The sequence below is a fragment of the Geotrypetes seraphini genome, chromosome 3, assembly GCF_902459505.1.
Source record: "Geotrypetes seraphini chromosome 3, aGeoSer1.1, whole genome shotgun sequence".
Classification (NCBI taxonomy): Eukaryota; Metazoa; Chordata; class Amphibia; order Gymnophiona; family Dermophiidae; genus Geotrypetes; species Geotrypetes seraphini.
In genome coordinates, this window is record NC_047086.1 from 57,531,505 (window position 1) to 57,558,440 (window position 26,936).

At 40.9% G+C, this 26,936-nt stretch overlaps 1 protein-coding gene across 5 annotated transcripts in view; it reads right to left on the reverse strand.

Annotated features, from left to right (window-relative positions):
- Positions 1-26,936, reverse strand: part of ADGRB3 (adhesion G protein-coupled receptor B3) — a 1,500,610-nt gene that overhangs the window by 1,068,992 nt on the left and 404,682 nt on the right. For 3 of the 5 annotated variants that reach the window (XM_033937352.1, XM_033937351.1, XM_033937349.1), the window contains exon 3: positions 12,569-12,679. The exons of 1 other annotated variant lie outside the window; for it this stretch is intronic. In XM_033937352.1, the coding sequence (XP_033793243.1) occupies positions 12,569-12,679 (111 nt within the window). The remainder of the gene's footprint in view (positions 1-12,568; positions 12,680-26,936) is intronic. One more of the 5 variants, XM_033937350.1, reaches the window with a different exon arrangement.

A 26,936-nucleotide genomic window follows, 5' to 3' on the forward strand; every position in this document is an offset into this window, starting at 1 on the left:
GGTCAAAACAGCCCAACTTTCTCCCCCCAGATCATAACCAGAACCCCAGTTCTAGAACAAAAACTTTCTGTCCAAGCATGGTTTTAAAGTTACGTCTCAAATCAGGTCCCATAAAGTATCATGCTAGGGTTGGGATCTCCCTTTTTTGATGGCAGCTTTGTTGTTATGAGCACTCAAATTTAGCTGAATTCTTCTATCAACTTTATTTTATTTAGATGATTCAGTCACTCTTCAATATTTTTATTTTGTCCTGTTCATTCTGTCTCAGAATCCATAATTAGAACTCTTGAAGTTTGACTATTAGATTAAAACAAGACTTAAAACAAGATTAAAACAAACTCTTCCAAATGCTCTCAAAACTGTCCTACAACCTTCTCTACTCACATATGCCACCCAAATTTCCGACATGGGCGGTTCTGCTTCCTCATGGTACCGACTGTTTCAAACAATGAATCCGGAATTAACTTCCAAGGCTGAAAGCAAATGGGCTCATGAATTGTTACTCCCTTCAGATGCCATAGATTGGAACTCTTTTTGGTTTCTCATATTCAAATCTATAAGAGCAGCATCATTACTACAATCTATATATTTCTTGCTTCATAGAGCTACATGGACGCCCATCCTTTCCCATAAGATTGATCCCTCAGCCTCACCTAACTGTTGGTCATGTCAAAAGTATATAGGTACATTACCACACCTACTATTTGACTGTGACCAACTTAAAGACTATTGGTCCACTGTCTGGAAAACCATATGTGCTGTTATGGGGTTGACAGAAAATTTATCACTTTCTATAATAATTTTGATGTCAAAAGGTCTCTCCACGCCGTTAGACATTTATGAATCCAAATTGTTTACAATTCTTATGGCTTTAGCTTTACAGAATATCCTATATAATTGGAAAGATCTTTCTAAAACTGAATATCATGCTTGGTGGAATTCTGTTTGTTTGAATGGAAAATATGAGAAAGTGCTAGCTGAGAGAACCAATTCTTATAATACTTATAATCTTATTTGGGCTCCTCTTCTGAGATACTGTGATAAATGACTTGGCCCGACTTTGCTAAATGGTTAATATATTGATTTATACATTTTATCCCATACTTGCATTTGTCATTAATCTCATGTGTACATTTATATTTTAATCTTAATCACTAATTTTGATCTATGCATTGATGTAATTCCTTACACCTTTTTGTCTTAGATAACACAGTGTTACTGTTTTGTAACCCATCCCTATGAACATGTACCCCTATATATTTTGAAATACAATAAAACTTTTTGAACTTAAAAAAAAAAAAAACAAGACAAGAACTTGGGTTTCACAAGATAAGTGTTAAGGCCACTGTACTGTGCAACAATAAAGGGCAAACAACCACTAATGAAAGTATAAGAGCTTGACAAGACGCAAGAATACCGAGCCCTCAGGAAGTAAGGAAAAACAGGAACCAAATGGAGGACAGGAGAAGAAAACAACATTGAAGCAATAGGAAGCATTCCCAGAGATAAACAAGAAATGCTCAAGACTGCCATCAGCGAGATGCATTTTGGCGTCCCATTGGAAGCTTGATCGGATACGTTACACCCTGAGGCAGCAGACTTATGAAACGCTGGCCACCGTTGGTGTACCGATCAACCAGAAGATAAGTTGAAAGTCATTTCTTTTATCTTTTAGCACAAAATAGCACCGCACAAGACTTTTATCCTTTGCAGTGAAATGGAGGTTGTTTGCCGATAAGGTTAATGCCTAATGACCTTCAACGACCTCTTGTGGCTGTGGGAGAGCCCTAGTCTGAGGCTTTTTCCTCCTGTTTTTCAATTGCACATTGTAATTAAGCCTGAGCTGTGCTGTTTCGATCCATCAGACATTGTGCATTTTTTCTTGTGAAAGTGTTTTCTTAATAATAACATAATACGGTTAAGACATACAGTGGTACATTGATTTACGAGCATAATTCATTCCAGAAGCACGCTCGTAAACCAAAATACTCATATATCAAAGTATATTCCCATAGGAACTAAGGGAAACACGCTTTATACGTTCCCACCCACCCCATCCACCGAGGCCAGCGGCGCTGCTCTACCTCCCGCCCTCCAGAACTGGCATTACTCTCCCCAAAGGCCACCCCCGCATGATCCGCCACCTCCCCGCAATCCGGCATCCCCCGCTCGCGTCGCACCCCTCCTCCCCCCGCCGCGATCTGAAATCCCCCAGCACCCACCCAAAAAACGCTGCCTACCCCCATCTGGCCACTGGCACTGGCACTGGCACCAACGCACAGGACATGCCGGTGCCCGAAGATCTGTTTCTTCTTCTTTGCTGGGCCTTGAGCATCTGCGCATGCTCAAGGCCTTCGAGTTCATGCTCTCTTTGAGATTCTCGGAGATCTCGGAGAGAGCGTGAACTCGAAGGCCTTGAGAATGCGCAGATGCTCAAGGCCCAGCAAAGAAGATGCAGATCTTCGGGCACCAGCATGTCTTGTGCGTTGGTGCCAGTGGCCAGATGGGGATAAGCAGCGTGTTCAGGTGGGTGCTGGGGGATTTCAGATTGCGGCGGGAGGGGGGTGTGTGACATGAGCGGGGGATGCCGGATTGCGGGGGGGGAGGGTGCCAGATCGCGGGGGGGCGCAGCTCGCAAATCGAGGCAAGCTCGGTTTCCGAGGTGACAATTTTGCGAATGTTTTGCTCGTCTTGCAAAACACTCGCAAACCGGTGCACTCGTAAACTGAGGTACCACTGTACTAAGGTGAGAAATACACTGAAAGGAAACCTGGTATTTCAGAACAGAAATAAGAACATAAGAATAGCACATCCATTTTTGTTTCTCTGTTTAGTTCTTTGCTTTTGGAATTTCAAGCTCTTTCCTATCGTCATAAGGAATCATCTTTTGTTAAATTTTTGATCAGGCATTTGATGAGAGTTCATGGTCGTTAGGTACTGCAAGCAATGAACTTGGTTCAAAGACACTGATTCTCTTTCACACTTCTAGCTTTCCTCCTTTATCCATTCTCTGTCGTCTTGTTGCTATTTTGGATTATATATTTAATTTTATTATAAACTGTTCTGGAAACATAATTGTAGAGTGGTCTATAATTATATAATGTTTGTATTAAAGTAAAATAAATTAAAGCAACTAAATATGGCAGATGACAGAGCATGATTCTTAGTTTGATTTAGGAACCAATTTACTACACTATTTTCTCCCTTATTAACAGATGATATAAACATCAACCATGGCATTCAAATTAATACATATATTGAATGCTGCTATATATGTTAATTTGAATGCCATGATTGGTATTTAGCACCAATAATCCAAGTTTCCAAGTTTATTTATTTTTGATATACCGTTCATCAAATAGGTATCTAAACGGTTTACAATAAAATAAGGTATAAAATAAAAGAATTAAAATAAAAGTTATAACATATCTAAAGTTAATAAAAAATAAATACAAAGGGAGTTTGAACAGACTGACGTACATGAGAGGAGAGGGAGGAGATTTAAGGTAAGTTAGTAAATACATTGAGATAAAAATTAAAATAAAGGGGAGGAGAGAGGAAGGAAGGGAAATACATTATGATAGGGCTCGCTTCAAAAGAAACGTTTTTGTTGTTTCCAAAATACTTCGAAGAGCTACATGAGAATTATTGAAAAAGCTGGGATTAGAGATTATAAGCATCTTTAAAAATAAAAGTCTTGAGCTTGGATTTGAATTTTTCTAAAGAGTTTTCTAAACGGAGATGCAATGGGAGGGCATCCCACAGAGAAGCAGCTGTGACCGAAAAAATGGATTTGCGAGTTGTATCATAAAATAGTTCACATATTGATGGGATGGTAAGTAGGTTTTGATTGTTGGATCTGAGTGTCCACGAGAAAGTATATGGAATCAGGAGTTTGTCAATGAAGGCTGGTTAATTGGCGTTTTTTGTTTTGAATGTTAGTAGGAGTATTTTATAGGCAAGACGATGAGTAATAGGTAACCAGTGTGCTTTACGAAGAAGAGGAGTGACATGATCATATTTTTTTGCATGGTAAATTAATTTAACGGCAGTATTTTGCAAAAGTTGTAGACGATGGATTTCTTTCTGAGTTATGCTCTGATAGAGGGCATTACAGTAGTCAATGTGTGAAATTACAAGAGAATGAATCAAAATGTTGATAGAGGGAGAATCCTAGAGAAGAGATGGAATGAAAGAGCCTTAATTTATGGAAACATTTGTGTATGACTGTGCTAATTTGTTGATGAAAACTGAGGTCAATTATTGGTGCTAATTGGCTTGTTATTCAATTAATTTGCACGTGCAAACTGGACATGCAAACTATACAAAATACAGCCCTAAGACTCATCTACTTGTTGAAAAAATATGACCACATCACAGAAGCATACCATGACTCTCACTGGCTCTCAATACAGGCAAGAGTACACTTCAAATTCTACTGCCTACTATTCAAAGCCATTAACGAAGAAAGCCCAACCTACTGGAATAACCGACTAAATCAATCCTCCTCATCCAGGCACAGGAGAACCCACTCACTTTTCACACACCCACCATCCAAAAATGTCAAATGAAAAAAACTATATGACAACCTAATAGCCACCAGAGCACCTAAACTGGACAGACAAATCACCATTCTGTTGTCATTGACCTCAGACTACAAAACCTTCAAGAAAGATACTAAAACCCTACTCTTCAAAAAAATACATAAAACCTATCTAACACAACCAGTTCCTACCTCAACCCCACTTCTAATTACCCTACTAATGCTAAAATGCCTCTATTTACCCATCACTTATCATCTTAAGATCTTGACAACTCTTTGGTAATTCTTATTACCCAACATTTATCACCTTAAGATAACGGCAACTCTTTGGTATTTCTTATGTAACTCTTATGACATCTCTTATGCTATTCTTGTAAATTTTTCTGTAAACTTTTTCTGTAATCTCTGAAAACTTTTGTGTAATCCGCCTTGAACCGCAAGGTATTGGCGGAATAGAAATCACTAATGTAATGTAAATGTAATGTCATGTGCCCAAATTTGCATGCACAATTTTGAGCACCATTTTTAGAATTTGGGAGTATCTGTTTCAGTTAGGCCTTCTATTCAGTCCCAATTACTCCATTTTAATATTAATGAGATATTTTGCATGAATTTCTTCCCTGGTTTAATAATTGATTAATTAAATTGGACTTTATGTTTTTGTTGTACCACAGCAGGCCTAAGCTATATATATAAACTACCCAAATTGAGACTGAATATTACAACTAAATGGATAATATTTAGTAGCTGCCCTCACTTTACTCTCATTCCACCCATTTACTGTACAGTGCTGTGTACACCTTTCAGAGCTATATAAAACAGTCAAAAAATCATTCACAGTCATGCACAACCTAAGACAAATCCAAAAATACTTCAACAGAGATCAATACAGACTCCTGGTCGAGTCCCTAGTCTTCTAGACTACTGCAACATCCATCATTATAAAACAATTACAAACAGTACAAAATGCATCTCTCAGACTGACATACTCACTGAAAAAGTATGACCATATTACTGCCACATACTTAGACACACACTGGCTTTTTCAAATTCTACTGCACACTATTCAAAGCCCTAAATGGCGATGGACCAACCTTCCTGAACGATCACCTCACCCAGAACAACACATCCAGACCTAGGAGAGCACATGCACCCTTTACTCACCCCCAATCAAAGGCACACAATGCATGAAAATGTGCAAAGGCCTACTTGCCACCCATGCAGTGAAACTAGACTACCTTCTTTCCATCCTGCTGATCACAACATCCGACTTCAAAACCTTCAGGAAATAATTAAAAACCATGTTATTTCAGAAATTTGCCAAATCTAGCAAATGATCTAACTGACCTTTTCAATTTATCCCTGGATCTGAACTCTTCATCTAATAATCTATCTTGTAATTTTACTGGGTATGTCCAGATCACCTCTTTTGTAATCTGCCTAGAACCGCAAGGTATTGGCGGAATAAAAGACACTAATGTAATATATAAGTGATAAATAGTAGTAGTAGTAGTAGTAATATAGATGTATCCTTTGAGGACAGTTTGCCCTCTGTGTGTAATAGTAAAGAAAGCTTATTATGCTACTGTTGGTTGAGTCTATCTAGTGAAGTCTAAGGCATCTAATAAATTTTGAAAACCACACAGAATAATTAAAAAAACAATTCAGTTGTAATCATTTCTCTAACCGGAGACGGTGTGTTTCCTGCTTGTCAGCTGATCCCGGCTTGTGCCAAACCCTGGGTCCCTACTCGAGTCATGCTTACTTTACTGGTGAAGTTGTGATAAGAACATAAGAACATAAGCATTGCCTCTGCCGGGTCAGACCAGGGGTCCATCGTGCCCGGCAGTCCGCTCCCACGGCGGCCCCCCAAGTCCATGACCTGAAAGTGTTCCCTACCTAACCTAAAATATCCATACCCTATTCGCTCAATGTCCTGTGAGGTAAACCTCTATCTGTACCCTGTTATCCCCTTTGCTTCCAGGAAGTCATCCAGTCCCTTTTTGAACCCCAGAATTGTACTCTGACTTATCACCTCTCCGGGAAGCGCGTTCCAGGTGTCTACCACCCTCTGAGTGAAGAAGAACTTCCTTGCATTCGTTATGAATCTGTCTCCTCTCAGTTTTTCTGAATGACCTCTTGTTTTAGTTGTCCCTGCTAGTCTAAAGAATCTGTCCCTCTCCACCTTCTCTATGCCTTTCATGATTTTATAAGTCTCTATCATGTCCCCTCTCAGTCTCCGCTTCTCCAGGGTAAAGAGCCCCAGCCTGTCTAACCGTTCGGCATATGAAAGGTTCTCCATACCCTTTATCATCCTCGTTGCCCTCCTCTGGACCCTCTCGAGTATTGCCATGTCCTTCTTGAGGTATGGCGACCAGTATTGGACGCAGTATTCCAGATGTGGGCGCACCATTGCTCGATACAGTGGCAGGATAACTTCCTTCGTTCTGGTAGTGATACCTTTTTTGATAATGCCCAACATTCTGTTCGCTTTTTTTGAGGCCGCTGCACATTGCGCCGCCGGCTTCATTGTGTTATCCACCAATACCCCCAGATCTTTTTCTTGGCTGCCTTCCCCGAGTACCCTCCCTCCCATCGTATAGCTGTACATGGAGTTCCCCTTCCCTATGTGCAAGACCTTACATTTCTCCACATTGAAGCTGGTGAGCCTTGCAAATATAGCTCCTGAAGACGCCAGGTGGCGAAACACAGTCTTGTGTTGAACTGAATGCTTTATGAATTGAAGAGCAGGACCATCATGAGGACAGAGGCCTACCGGTTGTATTTAACAAACTGTGATTCTCATGTGCTAGACTGTTGTGCAACTCTCAGTTTGAAACCTCTCTGACTAGATGATCATGGACTAATGAACTAACTAAGATCCAGTTTTGGATAAAAGTAATCACAATGACTGTAGTATGTGTGTGAAAGTTGGGAAGTGAGTGTGAGTTGATGGGGATTAGGTTCACTGACTAAATTATTCTGATATTTATTAATAAATTAAGTAATTATTAATGAAATGAATTGTGGGAGATAATATTATAATTGAATTGATTAAGATAATACTTGTTTGTATTAAAGATTTAATAGCTGGTTTTAAGAATTTGAGTTATCCAATAGGCAGCTGTTTAATTAATTGGAAAAAAAAACCCAAGCTTAGGCTGATCAATGAATATATATGAGATGGATTTGCATGCACTGCCTCCTTGAGATGCAAATCTACCTCATGCATATTTATTGTGGATATCCTGAAAACCTGACCTGCCTGTGGCTCTTGAGGACCAGAATTGCCTACCCCTGCGCTATACTAAAGGTGGGCCAACATAGGGTTATGAGATGTCCGGATTTCCCTGGACATGTCCTCCTTTAGTCCTGCACATTAATATCTTTTCTGTTACAGCCCCTACCACCTGGAACTCAGCACCAAATTATATAAGAGAAATTTCATCACTTGATAAATTTAAAAGTAACTTGAAGGCCTTTCTTTTTAAAGACGCATTCGGAGTACAATAGTCCTTCTAAAGACAGTAATGGAAACCTGTTCCTCGCAATCTATTAGTCATTTTAACCTATTTTACAAGTACCTGACTATTTATTTTTCGTTCCCCTCCCTTTTGTTTTGATCCTTCTCCCTCTCTTTGTCTTTATTTAAAATGTATTTCTGCCCTTTTCCATCTTGTATAGGTATGTTAATGTTTGTCAGTGCGTTTTGATTGTTTGTAATATTAATTGTAATTTGTTTTTAACTTTTCCTTTTTATTCTTTATTCTCATATTATGTAAAACTGCTTTGAATTTTGATAAGGCAACAGTGCCGGTTAGAGAAATGCGCCTCTAGCACCTACTGTATACAGATGTGATTCACACAAAGACAGAGGTCATAAATGTGGGCCTAGAAAACCCTGGCCTACATTTCTGGTGCCTATCTTTACCAACTGATCATGTCAGAGGAATCCCAATCAGCTGTGCTGACAGGACTTCCTAAAATTGCAGCTTTGGGGAGTCCTGCTGTCTCAGTTGATCAGGGATTACCCTGCCGTGATTAGCTGAACCAGCAGGGTGATCCCCGATTTCTTTTTTCCTCCCTCCTTCCCACTCTCCAACCTACTGATCATCCTACTAATCCTCCAAGGAGAGACCCCTCCTTTGAGCCTCACAACCCCAAACACCCCCTTGTACCTTTTATGGAACATCGGCAAGAGGAATGCCCATTCCCTCTTGCCAGTAGGCCGCTGGGGTCCCCTGCCCTCCCCTCCCCACCGACAACCACCTCCCTGTACCTTAAAGTAGAAAGACAGCAGGAGGGATTGCCAATTCACTCCTACTGGCAGGTCCACATTTTCAAAATGGTGGGCCTTTCCTTCCCGGTGCATCCTGTGATGCACCGTGGAAGGGCCTAAGGCCCTGATTGTGCCAATCAGAGCCTTAGGCCCCTCCCATTTTGAAGACATGGGCCTACCAGCAGGAGGGAGTGGGCATCCTTCTTGATGTCCTTCTACTTTAAGGTACGGATGGGGTGGGGGGGTTGTCGGGGGACCCCGGCAGCCTGCCCGCAGGAGGGAGTGGGCATCCTTTCTAATCTAATCTAATATTTGTGTGTTGCGCACACCTAAGCAGGCTCTAGGCAACTTAAGGAAAGGAAAGGAAGAGGATTAGGGTGGGAGGCAGGAGTGGAAGGGGAACAGGAAACAAAAAACTCAGGTGAATTAAGTAAAGGTCAGGTGCTTATGATGGTCCTAGAAGAAATTAGTTGTCGAAGAGTGAAGTTTTCAGTTTCTTTAGGAATAGAAACATAGAAACATAGAAGATGACGGCAGAAAAGGGCTACAGCCCATCAAGTCTGTATGGTTGGTTTCCATTCTTATAGTTTCTGCGAGATCATTCCAGATTTTGACTCTGAGGAAGGTGAACATGGACTGGAAGATTATTTTGTACTTGAGATTTTTTGTCGAGGGGAGGTTCAATTGGATCCTGTTGAGAATTCTGCGCGTGAGTTGGACCATGCATCATTTAAGAGTTTGATGAGTGGGACTGCTGAGTTGCCATAGATAATGTGATGCATGATACTAGCATTTTTTTATAATACGAGCCGTGATGGGTAGCCAGTGAAGTCGTTTGTGATATGTTGAGATGGAGTCGTATTTTTTCAAAGATGAGTGTTATTGCAGTGTTTTGGATAAAATGCATTTTGTGGGTGAGGGTGGTGTTGATTCCCAGGTAGGCAGAGTTGCAATAATCCAGTTGGGATGTAATCATCATCTGGACAATTGTGTCAAAGTGATGCTGGTGGAAGTATGGCCTGATGAGTCTTAGTTGTTTCATGGTGAAGAGGCTTTCTTTTGAAGATGGGATACTTGAGGTTCCATGGATAATGTGGAGTCTAGTATACAGCCTAGAATTTTAGAGGTTTTTTCTACAGTAAGTATGTTGCCCGACTGGAGCGTGATTCTTGTTGGCGCTGTTTGTTGGACATTGTGGAAATAGAGGACCTTGGTTTTGGTGGCGTTTAGTTTTAGTTTTTGAGCGGTTGCCCCTGCTTGGATTTTTCTATATTATCTGAGATTTTCTTGGGGGTGTCAGTCTGATTTCCTGCCACCGGTATGAGAAGTAAGATGTCATCTGCGTATGACATTATGCTCTCATCTTCAAATGCCTTTCTGCCATCCTTCTACTTTAAGGTATGGGGGAAGGTACTATCAGGGATATGTGAGTAGATCTGGATGGATCGGACAGCAGTGACCAAGACAGGAAGGAGTGGGTATCCCTCCTGCCGATGTACAAGGGGGAGGTGGGAGTTTTGTCGGACTCAGAGGAGGGTTCTTTGTTCCTTGGAGAGGTAATGGGAGGGATCAATTGTTGGGTGGCTGGGAGGGAGGGAAGGAGAAAGAGAGGAATCGCCAATCATTTGAGTCAGCAGGACTCTCCAAAGCCGCAATTTTGTGGAGTCCTGCTAGCAGAGCTGATCGGGGATTTCTTTGCCTTGATCAGCAGATGGAAGGCTATGGACTATTGCTGAGATCTGCTGGCAAAGATAGGCAGTAGAAATGTAGGAAAGGGTTTTTCGGGTCTACCTTTCTGGTGCCTATCTTTGTATGAATTGCACCCACGTATGCAATTCAGGCAGCCTAACGACACACCTACTTTGGCATTCAATGGCCTAAGGCACCTAAGTAGGTGTGATTCCAGCGCCTTAACCTTGCCATTTTTTGCTGTTTCTAATGACGTTCGTCAATTAACAGACGCTGGTTTTAGAATTTACCCCTAAATGTTCAACCAGTATCTTTTTTTGTGTGAAGTATAGTTTATGGCAGATTCTGATCAGGTTGTTTCTGTTTCATCTGATATGGCTATAGCCAGAAAATATTGTTGAGTTACCTACTACTGGGTCTGGTGTTTATGAGTTAAGATCATTCCTAGCCTAGGTTCAGGTAGGGTCTGCTACACTTGTTATGATGTAATCACAATAATATAGAAATCATGAGATCAATTCTGTAACACTGCACCTGCTGTATATTTAGGTGCCTAGAGGATGCCTATTAGAAGCCTATTCTATTTTCTTTTTAAGAATATTAGAAAAACTGTGTATATACTGTACACACATAAGTGGTTAGGTGCCAAACAGTGATGCCAGCCATAGAGCTGGTATAAATAAGCCAGAGATGCAAGTGTAACTTATAGCATTCTATGTTATGCACATAAGTGTGAGTCCCTCCCATTCTCCACCTAGACTCTACCCATATTGTATGTACTTCTACCTGTCAATTTTGTGCAATTTACGACACATATGTGAAATCCATTTGCAAAACTGGATTTTGAAAGAATATCATTTCTGTGTTAATCAGACTAGTGTTTTGATCTGTGAGATTTTCTCTGCCAGTTCTTGATGATGACATATGTGTGTGACTAGAACAGGTCGCCAGGAAATATATAAATTTTCCTTCTCCATGACAACCAGTGCAATGAAAAAGGGGTGGGGCTTTAGAAGGAAGAAAAATATCAGTGAGTGTTTTCTCTGATCAGGCGACTGTCTCCTAAGCCTCCTGAGGGGATGCTACAAATGGATTTATAGATTAGCTTTTTAACAGATTTTTGGCATTTACATGTGTATGTGAACACAATTACATGTATATGCCAATACGTAAGACCCATGTTTGCATCTTATTTATAGAATTGCCTTCCATTTGAGCAGAAAACAACCTACACCAACAAGAGAATGAATGCAAAGAACTAAATAAGTTCCCTTCATGAACATAGAAATTCAGAGCAAACCAAAATTAAAATGGTGTGTTAGTATTTTGTTAAAGTGAAGACAATATAAAGGATTCTGATGCAGATATCTTTCACAGACCTGTGATTCAACATCTCTTCACAACTTTCTGTAATGCTTTTCATATCCAAAATAATACCTACTGATGAACTACTTTTATAGGCATCAGATGCTGGAATATGAGAATGTATTTTTGTTTGTTTTTGCAACTGGTTAAGTTTAATTAATTAATGTAGCTAGTTATGTGTTTAGATTGCCCAGTATCTCTAATTATACAATACATGCAATATGAAGGTATTCTTGAAGAGAAACAGTAATGAGAAATGATCAAAGGCATATAGAAAATTCATTTATATGAGAAATACTAATGGGTTTCCTTAACATTGCTGAATAGAAACAAAAACAATGTTCTTTACCCCCCCAAAATTTTATTTATTCCAATTTTACTGTTCATAAGTATGTTTTCAAGACATGTTGTGCTTTTCTGATTTAATGTCATTGTTAAAGAAACCCATGTCCACGCTACAGTCAATGCCTCATTATCCACTGTCACAATGCATGTTTATGTGTTCTAGCGGTTCTCAGCTACTGTATTTATGGACTTTAACTGGTGGGGGAAAAAAGAAATGGTTGGAAAAAAAAGTAAATAAAAATATCAGCTTAGAAAAACTGACAGATATGCAGAGGATTATGGAGGCATGCAGTGGTTTTGCTAGAATTAATAACAGCAAGTAGAAAAAAGTGTAACTAATGTATTACCAGTTTGTGCCATAAATTTAGCAGCATCACCTTGCTCCTGAGGGACCCTTTTCTCATGAACAGATCGTGGTCGCTGACTTTTAACTGTATGATCTCCCATCATTCCAAATTCTAAAGACAGAATAAAGGTTTATGAAAGCTTGTGTGTAGACATTATTCAAACGTTACATTACTCTCTCATGCAATAGGTGTTCCTAAATAGACCTGAAGATGAATGGTAAAAATTTATACAATTTTTAAGTTTTTTTTATTTTCCTACACTAGACTAGTATAGATAGATCATTAAACAAATAGATTCAGGAAAAATGTTTATTTTCTTAAATTTGTTGTTGTTTTAATGAGAGATTACTAGCAGTGGCATACTTTTTAATGTTAATGCAGTGTAAACAAAATTTGGAGACTTACTCTCAGAGTATTAGTATCCCTGATCTTCTAAAGGATAATTTTATAGCATTTTGAGAACTTTAACCTAATCCAGCCTTACTAATATGTAATACTGCTTAGTATGCATGTTAGCACGCATAACATGGGTTATTTTACCACAGGAACTATTCTTTACAATGGAACCTGGTTATTAATAACGCACATTAACCATGTTAATGCATGCTAACGCGATAGTACATGTTAGTAACTCTAGCCGTTAATCATACTATCTCAATTCACAAAGAAAAAAAGGGGCCGTCAAGCGGCATTGTTTTTCCAAATAATTTACAGCAGTCACAAAACCTAATGGCCCATATTCTGCAAAATCCCAAGGAAGGCAAAACAAGAAAATATTGAGATGACGATGGGGTGTAGTTATCAGCATGGGTTACCACTAAAAAGTGTTATTTTACCACTAATTCATGTTATTCTAGCACAGATCCCATTAAATGCAGTAAGACTTGGGGCTCCTTTTACAAAGGTGTTATAAGCGTTTTAGCGCGCACTAACCATGCGCTAAATGCTAACATGTGCATGTTAGTCTGTGGTCACATTAGCGGTTAGCACGCAGGTATATTTAGCGTGCGCTAAACGCATACTAAAACGCATAGTGCACCTTAGTAAAACGGGGGTAAGTGGTCCATTTATTAAGCTACAGTTTAAAAAAAAAATAGCCTTAGCATGACCTTAGGCAGGTTTTTCCTATGTGCTGAGGCCATTTTTACTGCAGCTGGAAAACGGATGCTATTCTGTGTATTCAATTAATGGCCATGCACTAATGTTGCAATTAGTGCACGGCCATTAAAAAGAATTCCTAATAGGTGATTACTGGGGAATTCTATAAAGATGTCTACATTGCATCCGTCTAGAGATGCCTATGTTTGGGATCTCCATCCAATTTTTATTTTTTAATTGGCTTAATTGGTATGGTAATTGACCATGCCAGTTTTAAGCCAATCAAAATAAATAAATAAATAAATAAAACAAAACAATCAATTGAAGAGTTTGATGCCAAACTCTTAAGATGCCTTGTGATTCCTAAGTGGAGGTGCCCTCCCATTCCTAAAGACATCTAATCATGCCTATGTTTAAAAGTAGGCATGGTTATGGGCAGAGAATGGGCGTGATTGACTTAGGTGTCATTAGGCGTTCAACATAGGTGTTGCCAAATTAGGTGAGTAAAAAACTGGCTTAATGGAATAGCAACTACAGCTAGGACGCTTAGCGATGTCTAAGTCCACTTAGGCACCTTAGATTTAATTCTATAAATGGTGCCATTTTTTTGAGAGGCAATCGCACCGACTGGCACCTACAATGTAGGCACCGCTCGGCACCATTTATAGAATCTGTCCCTAAGGGCTCACGCGATAACCCTATGCTAATCAGTCATTGCACAATAACATGTCCACACTAAGGGGCTGATTCTCGAACCGTGCATCCCGATTTTAGGCAGTGTTAGGCATCCTACCGCTGTCCAGCAACCAATCGGGACACACGTTTTGAGAAAAAAATTGCAGCCGAGGAATGTCGCTTGTGAGGAAGGCATCTGTACTGCATCTGTGGAGATGTGCAAGAATGTTTAAGCCTGCGTGGGCATGGTATTGTCCAGAAGTGTCCTTGAGCGGGCTTAAACGTCAGTACACGTCTCCACAGACGGATGACAGATGCTTTAAATGTAGGCCTGCAAAATGCTGGCCTACATTTAAGGTGTCTGTCCGGGAGCGCAGACCCGATTCTGAATAGGACGCCGCTGCATGACTGACACGTGATCGGTGGCCGCTTCTTAGGCGGCTGCCGATACCGGGGTCCTATACAGAATCAGTCCCTAACTGATTACTAATAGAACACCTACTTTCTGCCGCCAGACATCCCCTCCCCCACAAAAAAAAATATTTTTTTGCACATGGTTAGCGCATGCCAATTTGAAACTTACAGCGGGATGCCTGAACGCATCCCATGGTAAGCCATTTTAAGCATTTGTAAGCATGCACTAGCGCTTTCCGAAGCTTAGAAAATTATCCCTTAGGTACTAATAACTGAGGTAACAGTAAAATAATGCATCTTCAAGGTAGCCCACATTGATAATTTCTCCTACCCCCATATCTTCTGTACTGGCTTCAGTCAAATTTTTCCTAGCACAAAACAATGTTAATAGGCTAAATATTTAAGACATTTGTGATCATCTCTAGAGAATACATGACTAAACTACCAAAAATTACCAAGCAGTCACATGTTTGAACTTCTGTAATTTTTTTTCTATTTTTGTCATATGGGATGAGGTTTGCGCTGTGGTGTTACAAATTGTTTGCTCAAACAGGATTCGATAAAACCTCATTTTTTTGTTTCTGCTGACTGTAGCCGTGTTTTTCCAGAGGTGACTGGATTTATGTAGGTGACAAATTTTGCAGAAAAGAGACCATTAGTTTTATAACATACAGCAAAAATAAGGCCTTATTCAATAGAGATATTTTCCATAGGCACAGAATTGGAAGGAACAAAACCTATGCTCTGATCAGCAATAAAGCCTGAGCTAGTCATGCTTATAATAAGTACTATAGGGCAATTCTATAAGTGGGCACTCCATTTAGGTGTCTTAATGATGCGTGTTGGAAGCCCATTCTATAATGGTAACTGTGCACCCATTTTAGAATATTAGCTTAACCCGGCATTGGTGCATCTAAATGTGTGCAACACCAACCATCAATCTGGTATAACTGCAATGATGTATATGCAGCAGGGACATGCATAACTTATTTTGTTTTGACTGGGCCCTAAGTAAACTCACTGTGGCTCTCCTCTATTCCTCTACAGGGCTGATTACCTGTCTTTTCTGTGTTCCTGATTCCTCCTGTCACTTGCTCCCTCATCAATAATTACCTGCCTGTTCTGGGTTCCTGATTCACCACATCCCTGCTGCATTCCACTCAAGGTCTAATTACTTATCTGTTCCTAGTCCCCAGTTCTTATGTCCCCCGATGCCTTCCCCGATGTCTGCTCTGTATTCCTTTTTTCCCCACCTTGATGCTGCCTCCCAATTAAGATCCAATTACTTGCTCATTCTGTAAACCTATTTCCCCACCTTTCTGTCGCTTTTCAATAAAGGTCCAATCACCTCCTCGTTCGCTGTTCTTGGCTCTTGTTTTGACTGTGACTTTCTTGATATAACTACCTGATCTCACTGTGGCTCTTCTTTCTCCCTCCACAGGTCTGATTGTCTGCCCTTTCTGTGTTCCTGGTTCCCCGTGTCCCTTCTGCCTCCTGATCAGTGACATCAATTTTAGATCACTATATTAGTCAGACAGCCCCGGGCCATGTGCCAAAGGTACACGGCTCATAGTCATTCGCGCTTGGGACTTTGGCGTGCCGACATTGCAGCGCAGACAAATCAGCGCAAGACCCCAGCACGCCACCTAAAAAGTTGCTTTTAAAGAGCTCCAATGCGGGGTGTAAGTGGGTAAACCCCCCAGTTTACTTCATATTCTTTGCGTTGCCATGGGGGGGGAGGGGTTTGGGAGGTTGGAACCCTCCATTATAGAGTAAACTTAACTTTTTCCCAATTTTTTAGGAAAAAGTTAAGTTTTCTCTATAATGTAGGGGGTTGCAGCCCCCACATACCCACAGCGCAAAGAGTATGAAGTAAAGTGGAGGGGGGGTTCCCCCCCAACACACCCCCATCGGAGCTCTTTAAAAGTAACTTTTTAGGCGGCACGCTGGGGTCTTGCGCCGAATTGTCTGCGCTACAATGTCGGCGCACCAAAGTCTCGCGCCCTTTTGTCCCGTCTCCAAGGTACACAAACAAGGCCTTGCTTCTTCTGTCCTTTCCATCTTTTCCAGCACACTAATGCCACTCTTACAAGACTCCTACAGTGCTTTTGGAACAGTAATTTCCAATATTTGTTGATGCCACTTTGACTCTGCTCGATATATTAGTAAGCCTTAAGTTGCACCACTTGTCGCAGTGGTGGAGTCTCTTTCTTGTACTGCTCTGACCTCTGCACATTCCCTGGACTTAAAGAACCTTAGCTTTCTCTCATATGTGGGTTTTACATTTTAAACAGCCAATATCTTTCATTCTGGCATTGATTTATTATCCACTTCCACCTTCTTTATATTCTCTTCAGGGACTTTCCTCCTTGCTGGCTGATTTTGTTTTGGCCTGTACCCCTTTTATTCCAAGTTTCCAAGTTTATTCAAATATTGATAAACCGACCCTCAACATGTATCTGCTCGGTTTACAATGCTACAATAATAGAAAACATAAAATTGTCCTTTGTGTCTTTAATCTACCCCTTTCCTCAAATATTCAGAATTTCATTTAGGGCTCCTTTTATCAAGCCGCACTAGCGGTTTAACGCATGTAATACCGTGCGCTAAACCGCCGGCCGTGCTAGCCGCTAACGCCTCTCCTGAGCAGGCGGTAGTTTTTAGGCCAGCGCGGGGGTTAACAAGTGATGAAAAATCAAGCGTGTTAACCCCTCTAGCGGGGCTCGATAAAAGGAGCCCTTAATTTTGCTCTTCTATGGGCCAATTGCAAAATGTAAACCAGAGTCCAAAAACTCAAGGTTCTCTAAATTCTATATAAACATGGGTATCATTACAAGAACAGGAGGAAAAATACCTCAAAGATCTCTAGGCCCCTAAACAGCCTCTAGAACGGAACTCTTCGTCACTGGCAGATCATGAGCTTACAATGTTTGAAGGTCGTGAGAAGTTCCGGACCACTCGTCAGTTAAGGACTCCTTTCACAAAGGTGCGCTATGCGTTTTAGCACACGCTACATTCTAACGCGTGCATGTTAGTCTATTGACGCGTTAGCAGTTAGCGTGCGCGTATATTTAGTGCATGTTAAAATGCATAGCGCACCTTAGTAAAACAGGGGGGAAGTGTTTTTTTGCACAATATGAATAAGAAGTACAATATCATCAAGACGCAAATGTTATAAAAAGATTGTTCTAGGTTCTAGAGCTATTTGAGGCTTTTTCCTCCTGTTCTTGTTCTGCTACCCATGTTTATATAGAATTTAGTGAACCTTGTGTTTATGGACTTTGGGTTTTTTTCAGTTTATGGTTTCCTGTTTTCCTCAGTTTTTGAATAGTTGATTCCACATGCAAAATATCACATGCTCAGCTCACAATAAAGGCAATGTAACCCCCTCTTTTACTAAGGTGTGCGAACCGATTTAAAGTCTGCTAAATGCTAACGTGTGCATGTTAGTCTATGGACGTGTTAGCCTTTAGTGCACGCTAATCAGTTTGCGCGCGCTAAATCGGTTAGCGCACCTTAGTAAAAGGACCTATAAATCTCATCTTTTCTTGCTCATCCACATCTCTTCAATCATCTGTTGTTTCCACTTTTTCTGTGTCCTGGTCTGAGCTCCTGCTACTTGCATTCTCCCTCACTGTAAAGTCTTCCCTTTGTTACCCCTGTCTCATATCAATTTCCTTCTCGGCCCCTTTCCAACATGAGCCCTGCTGATTTGATGCCATAGATCGCTACCATTTCAAACTCCCCTGTCTTCTCCATTGATTCCAATCTATTTTTCCTTCAGTCCTCTTTCTCTAATATTCTAGACAGTTCCGTAATTATTCGCTGCCAAGCTACCCATCGGCTGAGACAAGCTCCTTGGTTTCAACCAGGGTTGCAGCTTCTAAAGCGGCAAGTTTGCTGAGCTGATTGACTATGAAAAAAAAAAAGTGCTGTCCTTCAACTCTTGACTCCCTTTTTGTGCAATCTTCTGCAAACCTTATTTCTCTAATACAGGGGTGTCAAAGTCCCTCCTTGAAGGCCGCAATCCAGTCGGGTTTTTAGGATTTCCCCAATGAATACACATGAGATCTATTGGCATACAATGAAAGCAGTGCGTGCAAACAGATCTCATGCATATTCGTTGGGGAAATCCTGAAAACCCGACTAGATTGCGTCCCTCAAGGAGGGACTTTGACACTCCTGCTCTAGTAGATGAGGTAAACCTCACAAACTATTCTCCATCCTGAACTTGATGGCTTTCTCTGCTATTAATATTTCTAACGTGTTATCTAACACCTTAGCCCATGACCACTTAGAAATGGCTTGGTGAAGCAAAATGTCTTCTTATGTAGCTTTAAATTTGCCCTCAATTAGTCCTCAAGTTTCGTCATCTGCCATCCCTATAATGACAGGCCCAACTTTTCCTTTCACCTCTTCTTTGGTAACCAGTTCTGCAGATGATACACTGCCATGTGGCATCGTGTGATCTGGCCCTTTAAAATAAAGAACTAATAAATAACTGACAGCATTCTGTAAGTTAGGAATGTGGAAGCCTTACCTATCCCTTCCCAAATCATTTAGGCCCTATGTCACTTCTACAAGTCCTTACAGAATAATGCTTAGATACTATGCTGTCCCTTATGGTTCTTTTACTAAGGCGCACTAACCAATTTAGCATGCACTAAAGATTAGCGCACGCTAAATGCTAAAGTGCCCATAGAATATAATGGGCACGCCTTAGCATTTAGCACACACTATTTAGCATGCACTAAATCGATTAGCATGCGCTAAATTGGTTAGCGCGCCTTAGTGAAAGGACCTCTAGATTTGGTAAATGGTGCTCAAAAAATAGTGCCAAAAAAAAAACCTGTTTCTTTTTGAAATCGCAGGGGTAATACTAGTTGAAAACTAGTGGAAGTCAGAAAATGCTAGGATCCAAAAAAGTGAACTGACCTCACATTCAAAATAGTAACCCAACCATGGACAATGACCAACAATTTCTAAGTCACTCAGAAATGTGAAACTCTTCAAGGGGGGACCGCACACCCTAGTGGTGAACCAGAGTTTGCCTTCCAGTCATTGCAACTGTTTCAATGCTGGTCACGCTCCAAGGGTAACAATCTTTATTTATTTATTTTTGTAACCACCCTTGGAGCGTGACCAGCATTGAAACAGTTGCAATGACTGGAAGTTTCAAGTTTCAAGTTTATTTAAATTTGATGGTTCGCTTAACATTTCTAAGCGAATTACATAAGAAAATACAATTGGGGTAAAAACATTAAAAAAAAGAAAATTAATATAATTGTTATTTTAAGTTAAAAACAGTGCTTTCTTATCTGACAATACGGACAAAACTGGATAGGATTGGGAAAGAACATTAGGGAAACTGGAAGGCAAACTCTGGTTCACCACTAGGGGTGTGTGGTCCCCCCCTTGAAGAGTTTCATGTTTCTGAGTGACTTAGAAATTGTTGGTCATTGTCCATGGTTGGGTTACTATTTTGAATGTGAGTTCAGTTCAATTTTTTTGAAAAAAATAACCTGTGCAGAGCACTATTCTCTAAACTGAACTCCAAGTTGCATGCTCTTTATGGAACAGTACTTAAAGCCAATTTTTACGTCAACCTTTAGTCGCAAGGATTTATACCAACTGGAATTTGGTGTAAATTCAGGTGCATAATTTAGATGCAGAAACCCGGTATTCAGTAACACTGCTCATATCTCTAGTGAACACCCAAACCCACCCATAAGAACATAACATAAGAATAGCCTTAATGGGTCAGACCAATGGTCCATCTAGCCCAGTATCCCATCTTTATGGTGGCCTATCCAAGTCATAATTACCTGGCACAAACCCAAATAGTAGTGACATTTCCATGCCCCTCCCATGACCAAACCTCCTTTTGAGTTATACTCTATGATTTGCATGCATAGCTTTATAGAATAGCACTTGCTGAAAGGCACGCACAAATCCAGATTGGTGCAAATCAATGCCAGTTATTGTCACTAATTGGCTCGTTAGCCAGTTTAGTTCTGGATGCCTCTCAGGATAGCCTGGAATTTTGCATGTGGAAATTCACACACCATTTACAGAATCTAGGAAGTGTACCCTTACCCTTGAAAATAACAGTGTTCTATGCACTCCCATGCCCAAGTGACAAGCACCTTGTAAATATAGGCACCCTATTATAGAATTGCCCTTCATATATCTGGGGAAAGTGAGAATCAGTGCCTATGGAAAAAATCTTTAGTAGAAAGATCATACATATATGTTAATAAGTAGGGCATGTTGAAGACAAATGCCCCCCTCTCACATCATAAATCCATCATGAGTACATGATCCTCACATCAGCTAACAATCAGAACAAAATAATAATCAATTAAATATACAGCTTTTATCATAAAAAAACAGTTGAATACTTTTATTTGAAAAAAAATGTTTTGCACGAAAACACAGAAACTAATATGACAATATATAATAAACATAATGCATGATTGTATTAGATATTCCTTGTTAAAACAGTTATTGCATCTTTATTTTAATTCAAAACATTATTTAGCTCTCCCTACATATTGGCAATTACATTTCTCTTTAATTTATAAATCTAATTTAGAAAAGTTGGTTGTAGAGCTCCTTATTTATATATCTTCATATTGGAAGCAGACAACATTGGAAGGTTCAAAAGTAAAAAAAATATATAAATATCTGAAATCCCTACTTCTTTAGACTTTGTTAAAAACACTGTTTATTGAACAGTATTTGGGATGGGGTAACTCAGTCTGAGGACATTGTTGATTACTTGTTTGTAAGGCAAATATTTTAAGTACTGTCTTATATTTAAAAAAAAAAAAAATCCAGAGCCTATTTACTAACCTACATTAGTTGCTAATACAGCATTTAACACAGCACTTTAGCAGTTAACACATGGGAATTGCCACATTGACAGCTAATATGGAACTGGGTAAATAATAGGCCTTAAGAGCATATGAACCAAAGGTCTATCGAGCCCAGCATCCTGTTTCCAACAGAGGCCAAGCCAGATTACAAATATTTGGCAGAATTCCAAAATGTCAATGCTATTTACCTCCAGGGAGGAGCTGTGGCTTTCTACAGATCTATCTTCGTAAAGGTTTATGAACTTTTCTTCCTGGAATTTGACCAGACCTTTTTCAAATCTAGTTACCTTAACTGCTTTTACCACATCCTCTGGCAATGAGTTCCAGAGTTTAACTATACATTCAGTGAAAAATACATTTAGCAGATTTATTTTAAATACACTAATTAGTAAAAGAGCTTTAAAGTGTTTAATACGCTGCATTAAGCAGCTAGAGAAGACTTATGCTAATGCCTAACATGGATTTAAACAGTCAGAGTGATTAAAAAAAAATCCCACTCTAGCTGATTAACATAGGTAAGAGCGGTGAAGCAAAGGAGTGGCCAATGCTGACAGCTAGAACATAGTAGTAGGCATGATATGGTGGAGTGAAGGAGTGACTGTTGGTGACAACTAGCTCATGGATCGGTATCACACACTAGCTATCAGAACTGTACCTTACACCACCTGAAGAGGAGACAATAGGTATAGCTGCACTATTAGCAGTCTGGTAGCATGGCTGCTGAATTCTGTAGTGCTGTGTCACTGCACCCCTCTGATGTTATCCTGTTCCATTCCCTCAGGGGTCACCCCCTGTTCTGATCCCATCTGAGATTTCCCTTGTTCTGATCCTCCTATGTGATCACGCTCTAGTCTGACCTCTTTCAAAGGCCACCCCTGCCGGATTCCCTTACCCAGATGAAAAAACCTAAAATTTCAGACCCTCCTCTTCCCCTCTCAATCACCCTTGGGATCTTTTCAGAGGTCTGCCTAGTGGTCCAATGGTCATGAGCAGGAGTGATCGGGACTATGCTAGGATCCAAAGTAGTAGCAATGACCTCTATTGCTAGAAGTGGAGGGTGACTAGCACTGCACCTAGTGAACAACCTGGCAGGCTCCTTAGAATATCCGGTAGGGGACAGGAAGGAGGAAAGGTCAAGCTATGTACTGGGTGTGGTTTATGGGTTTTTGACCTAGAAAGGAAGATCAGAAGGGGGTGACCTTGTAGGGGATTAAAATAAGGGAAGACCTTGGGAACCGAGGGGGTAGGGCAGGGGTTGTTGTAACAATGGAAGATTGGGGGGGGGGTAGAATTTGGAGTCCAAAGAGGGAATGGAATGGAGTGTGACCTAGGAGGGTTGTGCTACCATGGCAGAACCGAGCTGTGCCAGATAGCATGATGCAGCTGCATAATCTCTGATGCATATAACCCAGTGCCCATATGGTAGTTCAGGACAGCTGCTGCATACATCCTGTGCACTTACCACAAAGGCTTTTTCACTTACCACATGCTAGATTTTGCAGCTAATTTGTGGTAAGTGTAAAACTTCAGTAAAAGGGCTCCTGAACAGACTTAACATGTGGGGAGTTACTGTGCCTTGGCTGTTCAGGGCATGTTGCGTTTTTGCACTTGCTATGCTTTAGTTGAAAACATTAACACATGCTAAGTTTAAAGCCTTTGCAGTAACTGTTGATGCCATGCTCAGCACTTCAGAACTTCCACATTAATCAGTTCCATGAAGGGAGTTTTAGGCCAGTCCTGGATTTCTACCGGCCTCATCATGACGCCTTATGAAACCCGCAGAACTGATTTCAATGCATAGAATCAGAGACTACAAATCCATAGTGCTTTGGGATATAAGTCTGAAACCAGAACTAGCCAAAACATCTTCCCTGGAACTGGGTAGGTTGGTGGCTTTGGCATCTGCCCTGCAGTCACTGCACAGGATAAACATTTACTGCATGGTAGATTCATTGGCGCAGTGGTTGAAGCTACAGCCTCAGCACCCTGGGGTTGTGGGTTCAAACCCCGTGCTGCTCCTTGTGACCCTGGGCAAGTCACTTAATCCTCCACAGCCCCAGGTACGTTAGATAGATTGTGAGCCCACCGGGACAGACAGGGAAAATGCTTGAGTATCTGATTGTAAAACTGCTTAGAAAACCTTGATAGGCGGTATATAAAAAATCCTAATAAACTTAAACTTATCTGGGTCCAATTACCACAGCTTGCAGCTTTAAACAAACTGACCCCTTCTAGCAACATTCCCCAAATGTTCCATCCCCTTCCAAGCAATATTTATTTATTTAAAAATTTATAGCCTACCTATCCCTAGGCGGATTACAAAATAAGCATGCATAGGTTATTAACACATGAAGATAATCCAACTCTCATAAACTACAACAATCATATCTACATTCCCCTTTAACATATAAAACACAATCTAAAAAATTCAAACATTCCCGTATGACTGCACTATAATCTTATCTCTCACCTTAATCCCCCCTCCACAGGCACATATCGGGGTGTCACTAGTGGGTGTGTAATGAGGAAGGAGATATTCCTGGACTCTTCTGGCCCACTGTCAGGCCTGGTTCAAAAAATGTGGACTCTGACCACTAGCAGCAGTTGTATAATATAAACGATAGGATCAAACTACCGAATAATGGCAAGAGTATCACAAGACACTGAGGAGGGCTTTGTGATACTGATCATGGTGAATTATTTTTTTCTAAAGCAACAGACCACAATACAGGTGCTCTTAACTCCTCCTCTCAAGAAGGAGTTAAGTGCACCTATGCTGCCTTCAGTGGAACCTTGGACATTCCCTGACACTAGGCTGGCTTTGACAGCCTCCTCCCCTCCCCCCCCTCCACCAAGATAGGGCACCCAAGATCACAACCCGCTATAGACACCTGGAATAACAGCACTCTCAGCCTTGACAGGAAACTCTGCATGGAAAGCCCCTGTCCACGTTCATAACCTATTGATTCTCCACCCCTTTTCCATCTTTAGCCATAGCAACTATTACTTCAGCCTTCTAGTAACTGTTATTATGTGCTAATTTAATATGACAATTATGCTTATATTTGGCCTCTTGAGCTCAGTATTTAGTAAAAGAGGACCATAGTTTTCTTTGATCATAATTTCGTATAGGTAACACATTCCACAATTTGGTGGATTGATAAGAAAACCAAGCAGAGTATATTGACTTGTGTACTATCTTCCTGTAAAATTCATGAATTCCCTTGAATGTAACACTGAGTTTCGGGAGGGGGGGGGGGAAGGGTAAATTGACTAACATATAGCTTAGGGTTATATCATATACAAAAATAAGAAAAAATATGGAGATTGCCTCCACTGGCAACCAGTGCAGCTTCATGAGCAACAAGACCATCTTCTCACTCTAAAAATTAATGAAGCTGCCGAATTTTGAACAGACTGAAGCATCCCATATAGACTATGGGCTCCTTTTACGAAGGTGCGCTAGCATTTTTAGCGTACGCTAACACCGCGCTACATGGAAAACACTAATGCCAGCTATATGTTGGCGTTTGCGTCTAGCGCATGCTCTAAAACCACTAGCACCACTTTGTAAAAGGAGCCCTATATTGCAGTAGTCAATGTGGAATATCACCAACTGAGTTATGAAAATGCTTAATATGCTTTTGTAAACAAGGCTCTTAATATTGCAGATACTGTAGTACAGAAAACACCACCTGAATGGGTGCACTGGAGTTAACTAATATCACAATATCTGTCATTCACTTTACAGGAGGTAAAGGATTATTTTCTGTGTTAACAGAATGACAAAACATTGGTAATCTCCCAGACATTAACGCAGAGGCTTTGTAGTTACTGCTCATTAATTTTAGCCATTATCCTATAGTAACTATAAAATCTTACTGTGCTTTGGAAATCAGTCCCTAAGAAGAAGTGCTTGGCAAAAGTTTCCCTTAAGACACATCCTCCCCGGACCACCATAACAGACCCTGAGAGACTCTGCCAGCAGTTTTTGTATTTATATACCACTTATAGCCTAAGGCCCTCTTTTACAAAGGCGCACTAAGCATTTCAGCGCGGATTTAGCGCGCACTAAATCAACGCATGCCCTAACCACTAACGTGTCCATAAGATAACATGCACACATTAGCGTTTAGCGTGCACTAAAAAGCTTATTGCACCTTTATAAAAGAGGGGGGTAAGTGGTTTACATTCAGGTACTCAAGAACTTTTCCCTATCTGTCCTGGTAGTCTCACACTCTGTCTAATGTACCTGGGACAAAGGGGGATTTAGTGATTTGCAGTTCAATTGTAGTTCATTTTACACTAAATGGGGAGGAGAAAAGATCTCAGACAATTTTACTGCTCTGGCTCTCTCCATCTCTTCTCCATGGGTCAAGCACCTTTCATCTCCCATATTTCCCCATGAGTCTAGTACAGGGATCTCAAAGTCTCTCCTTGAGGGCCGTAATCTAGTCGGGTTTTCAGGATTTCCCCAATGAATATGCATTGAAAGCAGTGCATGCACATAGATCTCATGCATATTCATTGGGGAAATCCTGAAAACCCAACTGGATTGTGGCCCTCAAGGAGAGACTTTGAGATCTCTGGTCTAGTACCTCTCCTTCACCTACCCCCCCCCCCCAATCCTCCATGGTTTGGTATGTTTCATTCTCCTCATATCCCCATCCCCTTACGGTCTGAGATGTCCCTCCTCTCTCCCCTATTTCTTCAGGCAAGGTCTGGCATCTCTCCTCTCCCCCTCTCCTACACATATCCAGCACTTTTCCCTCTGCCTTCCTCTATCTCTTCCCCCTTGGATCCAGCACCTCTCCTATCTCTTCCATTGTGAATCCAGTACCTCCTCTGCTCCCTCCCTCCCCTATGAATCTAGTGTATCTTTCTCATTCTCTCTCAGTGTCTCCCAGGTCCACAAAAACCTATGGTTCCTTCATGGATACCAGCAGTAGCAGCAGTAACAGGCTGTCTAGTCCAATCTGGATCCTATCCTCTGCAGCATCCCACCCATGTATAAACAAGAAATTACATCAGAGAAGCAGGAAGCGGCAGAAGGAAAGATTCAGGTTGGTCATGACAACTTGTTACCACTGCTGCTGCTGGAACCAGCGAAGGACTCATAGATTTTGTGGACTGTGGATGTGCTGAGGGTCTGAGGGGGTTACAGGAAGATGTGCTAGGCTTGAGGGGGAATGGGGACGGAAGGGTATTAGACTCAGAGAGGAAGAGGAGAGGCATTGGATCTGCGGCAGGAGAGGAAATAAACAAAAATAATCCATTCTGGGTGCTGGCCCCGTGACATACCA